This window comes from Sapajus apella, unplaced genomic scaffold (genome assembly GCF_009761245.1).
Source record: "Sapajus apella isolate SASKATOON/1434 unplaced genomic scaffold, GSC_monkey_1.0 scaffold116, whole genome shotgun sequence".
Taxonomy (NCBI): domain Eukaryota; kingdom Metazoa; phylum Chordata; class Mammalia; order Primates; family Cebidae; genus Sapajus; species Sapajus apella.
The window spans coordinates 2,021,284-2,031,552 of record NW_022437056.1 but is presented as its reverse complement, the minus strand read 5'-3'; the positions used below and the strand labels follow the sequence as shown (position 1 = coordinate 2,031,552).

General features: G+C 40.6%; 1 protein-coding gene across 3 annotated transcripts in view; it reads left to right on the top strand.

The window, feature by feature from the left end:
• The window catches only part of CSMD1 (CUB and Sushi multiple domains 1), a 2,101,842-nt gene that overhangs the window by 1,717,016 nt on the left and 374,557 nt on the right, over positions 1 to 10,269 (top strand). For all 3 annotated transcript variants that reach the window (XM_032260320.1, XM_032260321.1, XM_032260322.1), the window contains one exon: positions 1,133 to 1,335. In XM_032260320.1, the coding sequence (XP_032116211.1) occupies positions 1,133 to 1,335 (203 nt within the window). The remainder of the gene's footprint in view (positions 1 to 1,132; positions 1,336 to 10,269) is intronic.

The following is a 10,269-nucleotide window of genomic DNA, read 5'->3' as shown; positions in this document are numbered from 1 at the left end:
GTCCGCTGTCCTTTTCTCCATGTTTAATAGTTTATCTATCTACTGTCTGCTGTCCTTTTCTCTATATTCGATAGTTTATCTATCTACTATCCTCTGTCCTTTTCTCTGTATTTACTAGTTTATCTACTATCTGCTGTACTTTTCTCTATGTTTAATGGCTTATCTCTATAATTTTAAAAATACACCATACTTTCCATGCCTTACACAGAATGAGATAGGTGTTTTCTTTACGTAGGTAATATGTGCAAAACAGAATTTGAAGTTTGTGGGTAGTTTTTTGCTTGTCATCTACCGTAAGTTTAATTCCCTTGCAGTCGATGTGCAATAAGCAGTAAATAAAAAACTGTAAATCAGACCCATTTGGGACATACAAAATGTTTTTTTGTGATTTAGCTAAACCCTTTTTACTTCAATGGCCATAAATAGGACACATATATCCTGCTGCCTGTGAATATAAGTCCCTCAGGCATGGAGATTTTTAAATCATTCTGAAAAATACCTGAAAGTCTAACAGAAGTATTCTAAAATTTTATAAAGAAGAGAGTTTATATTACCCATTTTTACCTTTGTGTTGGTATTTTAAATAATAACTTTTTAAATATAATTTTTAGAAACAGGTACAACAGAAGAGCAGACCTTTCAGAAATAGCAGAAAAGATTCTTCTGGCATCGTCTTCCTCTTTGCGAGCTTTTTTCTCCTGGTGTGGCTGCTACCACCTAGCGGAGCACTTCATGAACAACACTGATGTGCACCAAACCTGACTTAGATCTCCTTCAAACACATCTATCAATGTCAAACTTATATTTGGTTTGTGTGCTGTAGAAGGCTTAAATTATAAAGAGATCTGGAGGTCTCAAAAGGAATCCTTTTATCCTAAAATGGATAGCTCAGCATCTAGCTCAGCTGTCTCTCTGGGTCCATGACAGACTGAGGTTCTGTGTGCTTCATCCTAATTCACACTCATCAATTTACTTCTGTGAGCCGCACCTTCCTCATCCTTCATCGTCAGATAATACCGAGGCACATTTTGGTGGGGTTTTGTGAAAGCGAAAGAGCTTGCTTACATTTACAGCTTTGTGATCAGGACATGCTCAGGCATGGGAAGTAGCGCTACTGTGTTCTCTCTTGCAGCCTCCATTTCATTGTTTTTGACACGGAGATGGCTCACGACATCCTCAAGGTCTGGGATGGGCCGGTGGACAGCGACATCCTACTGAAGGAGTGGAGTGGCTCTGCCCTTCCGGAGGACATCCACAGCACCTTCAACTCACTCACCCTGCAGTTTGACAGCGACTTCTTCATCAGCAAGTCTGGCTTCTCCATCCAGTTCTCAAGTAGGTGCACAGCTTCCTTCTTCTTTACCTTGACTTCAAAGTCTTATGAACACAGCACTCCCTCCATTCATATTCTCCAGCATCTTTTTACACAGATGCGATTTGTTGAGCCTAATTCGAAGTGAGGAAAACACGTGTTGCAAAGGAGAAGTGTTCTCTTCCCCCATTGCCAGGTTCATGATTGAGGCCACGCTAACAGAAGCCAGGTTAATAAGAGAAAAGCATAACCATATTTATTTGATGTGTGTTTTGCATGACACTGGAACCTTCAGAAATGGAGGCCCAAAGAAAGAGAGGAAATTGTGTGTTTTAATGGACAGTCGTGCAGAAGTATGATTAGAGGATGAAAAGGTAGGGTTTAGTGGTGATGAGCCAGGAGGAACTTAACAAGGCTTCTTGTGTCTCTGTGTCATTCCTTTCCTCTGGGTCCTGGGAGTGCCCCTCTGGAATGAAGGTTTTATGACCTGCTTCTGAGGAAGGCCAGGGAATTATTCTATGTCCTGCTTCAGGGCAGAAGGGCAAGCAGAGGTGGGACTGGCTTTCTTCCTTCTGCAGTTTCCACAAAACTGAATATTTTTTAGTGATGTGTTCTGAACACGGTCAGTATCAAAGGAAAAATTCGTCTGAAATTTTGTTCATTATAAGATCAGGACAGGCAGTGGACCTACTTAGTTATATGGAAAAATATGTATGACTTTAAAGGTTTCAGTTAGTAAATTTCTAGACTTGAATGCAAGATAGACATGGGTCTCTGTATAAATGTAGAGTCTGTCTTAAGTGTTCCTCTAGCCCAGCCCTGGTTCCAGGTTCCCTGCTTGCCCCGATCTGGCTCTTTATGTAATGAAGTCTCTGTGCAAACAACCTGCTAATCAAACACGCTTTGATTCTCTACTGGCAACTTCCCTTTTCAGGACAGTCCTTGAATTTTTTCCCACCTTTGGGACAAAGTTTCAAGAAGCTAATATGACAGAGGAACCTATGCTGAATTGCTAGTGGAAAGCAACATTTGCACACATAAACTATAATCTCCTAACGACAGTTCCCATCTTTGTTGTCTAGCCCATTTTTAATGAAAGGTTTCCAAAGAAGGAAGAAGTGGAGATATTTTGTGGCAGTTCAGCCTTTTAGTGTCCTTCAGGAGGCACCTGGAGAGATGCCATATAATTGGGCACGCACAAGGTCAGCCATCATCATAAAACAAGTGGAATTTTCACACAAACGCATTCAGACTCAATTTATCTCTTGGCAGGTCACTGGCAAGTCATATTTAGGATTTACATAAGAAAATGAACTTAGGTCAATTTAATGCTTTAAAAGGTTGCTATTAAAATCAAGGTTATAGTCTGCACGATTTCTTACCTCTGGTTTCATGGTGCTCTGAAGCAGTAATTTGCAGACATGTGCCTGTGGAATAGTACTTGTGCATGATACAATTTTCACTGGTCTTTGACAAAAATATGAAAGTAAGAGTGTTCCAGCTATCCTGCCTTGGGAAAAAAAAAATTCCTTTACTCTAAAATTATATCACTCTTGCTTTTTGTTGTGATATAAAGTCTTCTTAATCTTCTGAAATGGTGGCAAGAGCAGATGGTAGATTTGTGATTTATTGACCTTATTTGGCAAAACAAAAAGTTGAGAAAGTTACGAGATGATGTTAGTTTTTCTCTTCTTTTCATTCTGTATTCTCTAGACATTTTTTCCCCAACACGTTTTATTTTTTTAGAGTAGTTTTGGTGTCACAGTAAGATCGAATGGAAGGCATAGAGTTTCCACGTGGCCTCTGTCCACTGCACAGCACATAGCCTCTTCCACTGTCAGCGTCCCCACAACGGCCCATTTGTTGCAATAAATGAACCGGCATTGACCCATCATTATCAGCCGATAGCCACAATTTTCTCAGGGCTCACTTTTTGTGTTAGCATATTAGTATATTAGTCCATTTCCATAGTGCTATGAAGAACTACCTGAGATGAGGTAATTTATCAAGAAAAGAGGTTCAATTGACTCACAGCTCAGCAGGCTATACAGAAGGCATGGCTGGAGAGGCATCAGGAAACTTACAATCATGGCGGAAGGGGAGGGGAAAGCAGGCACATCTTCCATGGCAGGAGAAGGGGGAAGAGAGAGTAAAGGGACCAGGTGCTACATGCTTTTAAACAACCAGATCTCTTGAGAACTCTATCACAAGATAGCACTGTGGGATGGTGCTAAAGCATTATAAACCACCCTCGTTATCCAATCACCCCTCCAGGCCCCACCTCCAGCACTGGAGATGATAATTCAGCATGGGTAGGACACAGATCCAGACCATATCAATGAGTTCAGACAAATGCATCTGCAGTGACAGCATCACATAGAGTAATTTCCCTGCCCTGACAATCCCCTGTGTTCTGCAGGTTCATCCCACCCTCCCTCCTGATTCCTGGCAATCACTCTTTTCACTGTCTGCACAGCTTTGTCTTTTCCAGAAAGTCACAGAGTTAGAATCATACAGTGTTGTCTTCTTTCACTTATTAGTAAGATGCTTTCAAGCTCCAAGTCTTTTTATGACTCTATGGATCATTTCTTTTTAGCACTGAATAATATTCTGTTGCCTGGATGTACCACAGTTTATTTACTTCTTTTTTCTCCCCATGAGAAGGAGTCTTACTTTGTTATTCAGGCTGGAGTGCAGTGGCGTGATCTTGGCTCACTGCAGCCTCTCTGTCCTGGGTTTCAGGGATTCCCCTGCCTCAGCCTTCCCAGTAGCTGTGATTACAACCATGCGCCACCATGCCCGGCTAATTTTTGTATTTTAATAGAGACAGGGTTTCACTATGTTGGCCAGCCTGGTCTCAAACTCCTGACCTCAGGTGATCCACCCACCTCGCCTCCCAAAGTGCTGGGATTACAGGCGTGAGCCACCGTGCCCAACCTATTTACTCATTTTCTTACTGAAGGACATCTAGGTTGCTTCCAGGTTTTGGCAATTATGCCTAAAACTGCTATAAACATCTATGTGCAGATTTTTGTGTGGACTTAAGTTTTCAGTTCACCTCAATAGATATCTAAGAAGAAGTTTCCTGGATTGTGAGGAAAGAATGCACTTGATTTTATTCCTGGCCTTTTGAAATCTTCCTGTTTTAAAAATGATTGTTGAAACCCGGCGATCACTTCCTTTTCTGTGTTTCATTTTGATTCTCAGTTTTCAGAAAACATCCTCCTAATTGGGGTAGGAGAAAAAAAAAAAGAAGACCCTTTATTACAATTGTTTGAGGATCATGGACATGTTTCTTCTCATATAATTAATTAATATATTAATGTTTAGGAAGAAATAAGTATGAAGACACTATAAAAGTTTCTACAGAAATGGCACTTGCTTACTTTTCTTTTACTCAGCTTTCCATGTGTACTAATCTGAATCATATGAAAGTGTCCTTTTTGTACGTAAAAATGATTGAATGTTGGCAATTTCACATGGTTTAATGTAACACTTAAATAGGTTCCATCCCTCCAGCACTATTACTCGTTAATAAATCCCAATTTGGGTATAAATTCTGAGAAATATTCGTTTAGGGGACAGAATATAACATTGACTCTGAAACATTTAAGTGAAGGAGTTTCTGCAAGATTCTCTTTAAAAGTTTATTGAAAGGAAAAGCAAGATATAACAGCTTAGAATGGTACCACATTTAAAAAGCATAGTCTAGACTGTAGCTCAGGAAATGTGAGTTTCTGTCTTGACTTCTAATGCTTTGAGACTGACCTTTTGTCTCTGTTATTTTTACTTTATTTATGAAATGAGGATACAGTATCAATTTCTAAGGACATTTCTGTCTTCTAGAATTCCACCCTGTATGCCATTTGCTTTCCCTTTGACCCACACATCTACTGTTTTTGTCCTCCTTTAACTACTCTGTGGCTCTCAAGGCAAACCTGTTTTGGGTTCTTTTAATGAGGAACTCCAGCAAAGGTGGAGAGATGGGATAGGAGAGTGTGTCAGGGCACAGAGGCCCTGTATCCCTGTCTTCAGGTACCTCAGAGACCACTGTGCCCCTTGATCAACATGGACTGCTTTGCTCCAGCTGCTGGATTCACCATCCCTTTCCAGATTTCTATGCCAATTCCATGTAACCTTCCTGAGGCAGTTGGCTCTGTGTCCCCACCCAAATCTCACCTTGAATTGTTGGCCCTATAATCCCTGTGTGTCAAGGATGGGACCAGGTTGACGTGATTGGGTCATGAGGGCAGTTCCTCTCATGCTCTTCTCATGACCATGAGTCAGTCTTATGAGATCTGATGGTTTTATAAGTGTCTGGCATTTCCCCTGCTCCCACTTCTCTTTTCTGCCACCCTGTAAAGAAAGTGCTTTGCTTCCCCTTCACCTTCCACCATGATTGTAAGTTTCCTGAGGCCTCCCCAGCCATGCTGAACTACGAGTCAGTTAAACGTCTTTCCTTTATACATTACCCTGTCTCAGATGTGTCTTTATTAGCTACCTGAGAAAAGACTAATAAAATTCCATCTTTCCAGAATCTCCAAACCCAGCCTTAGGCAAGAAACTCTCAAATCATCTCACTGGGACTGTATCATATGTGTCATGTGGGATTTTAAATAATGTAGTTCTGTAAAGGACCTTAGCAAGCATATGAAATGGCCATGAATGTGCTACAGTCTTGGGTATAAAATAAAAGTCATTTTCCTAAGACAAATTTTATCCAATTCTAGCTTCCATGCATTTAAGTTGACAAGAAGTCTAATACCAGTTGGTTTTTAAAACCTGCTGCCAATTTTGGATTGCCAGGGAATTGCAGGATGATTTGGCATAGTGAGAACAGAGAAGGACTTGGTTCTGCCTCTGCGCTAGTCCTTATGTTCCTTCTTGCTCTCATCTGGGGTCCTTGCTCTGATTTGGGGTCATTGCTCTGTGCAGCCACAATTATTCATCTCATGTGGTTCTCTCTAAGGATGTCGGGCTGGAGCACGAAGACCTACTGTGACCACCCCAAGGCCAGTCATTCATTACTCCACAAAACGTAGCTTGCCACTTCTGGGAACCAGTGAGACTGTGGCACCAGTCTCCATCTCCCTGAGAACCTGATAAACATTTGACTCCTATACCTGGGGTAAATTACATGCCCAGGTTTTCTAGTTTTAGTAAAGAAGGTTCTGATAAAACTCCTCAGTCATAATTAACAAACTGGCCCAAGGGCACGTCTTAGTGGCTCATGCTTGTAATCCCAGCACTTGGGGAGGCCAAGGTGGGCAGATCACCTGCAGTCGGGACCAGTTGGTTTCTCCAACATGGAGAAACCCTGTCTCTAGTAAAAATACAAAATTAGCTAGACGTGGTAGCACATGCCTGTAATACCAGCTACCCAGGAAGCTGAGGCAGGAGAATCACTTGAACCTGAGAGTCAGAGGTTGCGGTGAGCTGAGATCACACCATTGCACTCCAGACTGGGCAACAAGAATCAAACTCTGTCAAAAGAAGAAAAGAAGACAAAAAAGAAAGAAAGAGAGAGAGAGAAACGAAAGAAAGGAAGGAAGGAAAAGAAAAGAAAGAAAGAAAGGGTGTGGGAGAGGGAGGGAAACTGTCCCAAGAACCCTGCTTCGTTGCAGGAAGAAATGGGGCTGTTTTGTCCCCCTCACTCCACTCACCTTCCCCCCGTCACTGGGGAATCCAGCTATGAAACTAAATCAAGCTGGTATCTTTCCAAGCAAAAGTCCTCAAACTTCTTACAAAGTGCAAAAGAGCCTATCCATTACACCCAAGAAGTCTTCACTATTCTTTTGTAGGTGGGAGGATGGAAGTCTCTCATTTATTTGTCTTTATGAACCTGGGACAATTTAAAAAAAAAAAAAAGAAAGAAAAGTAACTTTGCCTATGAATTAGATCATGTTGTGATTTATAATACATACTAATTTTATAATTTAAAGCATTGGAATTAGTTATTATTTTAAAATTTTTTAAATAGAACTTTAAATGTTTTTCTCGTATAATTGATGGTTTAAGTGCGGCCATTGTTCCCAAGCAAAAATGACATTTATTAAATTGTATTAAATTAGATTTCTTGGTAGGCTATTTTAACTTGATACTATGTCAATAAAGTGAAAGAAGCTTTAGAGGTCTGATTACATTATTCAGAAAGTAGTTTTCTGAATTTTATTTTTCTTAGAGACATTTGAATTATCAGATTTTCCTCAAGCACAGTGTGAAGGTACATTTTAAACGAGAATTTAATATCAGGGTTGCACTGCCTCTCTGTGTTGTAATTCCATGGTAGTTTGGAGCTTTTTAAACACTTATATGACCATTTCTCTCTTCTTGAAACACTTTCTTCAGTTGTTTTCTGTCTTATCATTGTCCCCTGTTGCTCCTTGTTCCAAGGGCCGCTCTGTCATTGGCTCATTGGCTGATTCACATCTTTTTTCCCTTGAAACTCTAAAGAGCAGTTGCCACGAGGGCTTGTCCTTGCGTTTTCTTTTTTCTCTATCCGTATATTTTTTACGAAGCAGCAAACATGAAGACATCCATCAAAGTTTCTACAGAACTGGTACTTGCTGACTTTTCTTTTACTCAGTTTTCCGTGTGCACCAATTTGAATCACATGAATTGTCATTTGTGTAGGTAAAAAATGCTTTAATGCTGGCAATTCCATGTGGTTTAATGTAACGTTTGGATAGAATCCATCCCCCCAATCCCATTACTAGTTAATAAATACCCAATTCTGGTATTCCTTGGGAAACATCAGCCAGCCTCCCAGCCCTCTCCCTGGAGTGTCCACCTGCCTTCTTGACATCTCTGCCTTGCTACAGAGATGCGGGGAGGTGACTCAACACCTGAAACTCAACCACGGCTGTTGTTCACTCCTTTCCCAATTCTGCACCCCTTGATGTCTTCCCTGTTTTGGTGAAATAAACTTTATCCCGACAATTTCTCACGATGAAACTTTTAGAGCCATTTTTAGACCTCTCTATATCTCACACCACACAAAGAATCCAACAACACATTCAGGAGGGTCCCTGTTCAAAATATATCCAAATTCCAATTCTCCCAGCCTGTGCCCTGCCAGCTTGGTCTAGGCCATTGCAGGTCTGAGCTGCTCTGCGTTGCTGATGGGCATCCTTCCTCCTGCTCCTGAGTACTTTCTGGCCCACCTAAGCACAGCCTCCCAGGTGAACCTTTTCACAGGCAACTCGGGCAACACCTAACTTCTGCTCAGAACTCTCCACTGTCTTCTCATCTCAGCCAGAGAGATTTCTCATTCTCCCCACTGCCAAAAATAAAGGCTACAGACCCTCTTTGAAACATCCCCTAAACAACTGTCAACAGCATCCTCAATCACTGTCCTCCACTCTGGCAAAGCCTGTAGAAACCTCTACTCAGATGCCAGCCTCTCCCAGCTTGGGGGTGTGTGCCTGTTACACGCTGGACTAGCCTTCCCCACCTTGCTTGCATAATAAACGCCAGTGTGCCTATCTCATAGTTGAAGGATTCTTTAGCAAAACCAATCATGTTGTCACTTCCAGTTCCCAAACACAATGTTTATATTTCTATAATAGCATTTGGTCTGTTGTAGCTATCATTTTATTAATGGACTGGGTTAAGTTACTTGAGGGCAGACAGCCTTTTTTTTCCTAGAACATGATATATAATCAATACTCAACAAGTGTTTGCTAGTTAGATATGCTTGAAAATTTTCCACATGCATAAATGTTGAAAATATTAGTATGACTTTGATTGCGTAACAAAAACCTCCTCGTCTATTGTAAACAATGTGCTTTGTAACTGAGTTTAGCTTAATTCAAAAATTTTAATAGTAAAGCCTTAGTGATAAATATATAACTGTTCTTTTAATGATGATATGATTTGATTGTGTCCTCACTCAAATCTCATCTTGAATTCTACCTCCCACAATTCCTACCTGTTGCTGGAGGGACCCGGTGAGAGGTAATTATATCATGGAGGCAGGTCTTTCTTGTACTCTTCTCATGAAAGTAAGTCTCATGAGAGCTGATGGTTTTATAAACGGGAGTTCCCCTGCACAAGTTCTCTCTTGCCTGCTGCCATGTAAGACACGATGTTGCTCCTCATTCACCTTCTGCCATGATTGTGAGGCCTCCCCAGCCATATGCAACTGTGAGTCAGTTACACCTCTTTTCTTTATAAATTACCCAGTCTTGGTATGTCTATCAGCACCATGAAAACAGACTAATATAAATAGCAAAAAATTATTTTACTTCTGGATTATTTTATATCCATGTTGACAAATAGTTTAAATTGTTTTTGTATAATGTTTATTGTCAGGAGTACTTGATTTGCTTTGCTTTACTTCGACTTGATTTGTCAAGAACACCTTATACCTATTTAATAAAAGGGCTACATCTTTGTTGACCTGTTCAGTGTTATAATTCTTGATAAAGTTATTTTACTCTTGATCACTTGAAATTTTGATACCAGTTGGAAATCAGGCAACAGTTATGTAAAGTTCAGTGGTCATTTTTTAAGTAAGCATAGTTTAATCAATCATCTGATAAATTTTCTTCATTAAAACTGATCTTTTTTTATTCATTGCTTTAATGTAATCTTGGGGCAGGAGCAAATGTCTAGAGTGTCTAGGGAGAGAATGGAGAAAGTCCTTGCCCATCTTCCATGCCTCATGTCTACATGCGTGTTGACGGCCATTGACGGAGTAGGGTTGTGGCCCAAGCTTCCCTTAATGTGTGTTTACCTTCACTTTATTGTAAGACTAAATCTTCCCCACTAGAAATACGAGCTTTGGAGGCTCATGAGATATCCAGACCCCATTAAAGTTCCTCTGTCCTGCCAGCTCTGCACAGCATGTAAAACAGGAGGACATGAACTGACTACTGCAATTATGTTAATTGTAATCAGCTTAACACTTTTCATTAAAGCTTAATTGCCATTTAATCATGCATAAAACTCAAGAA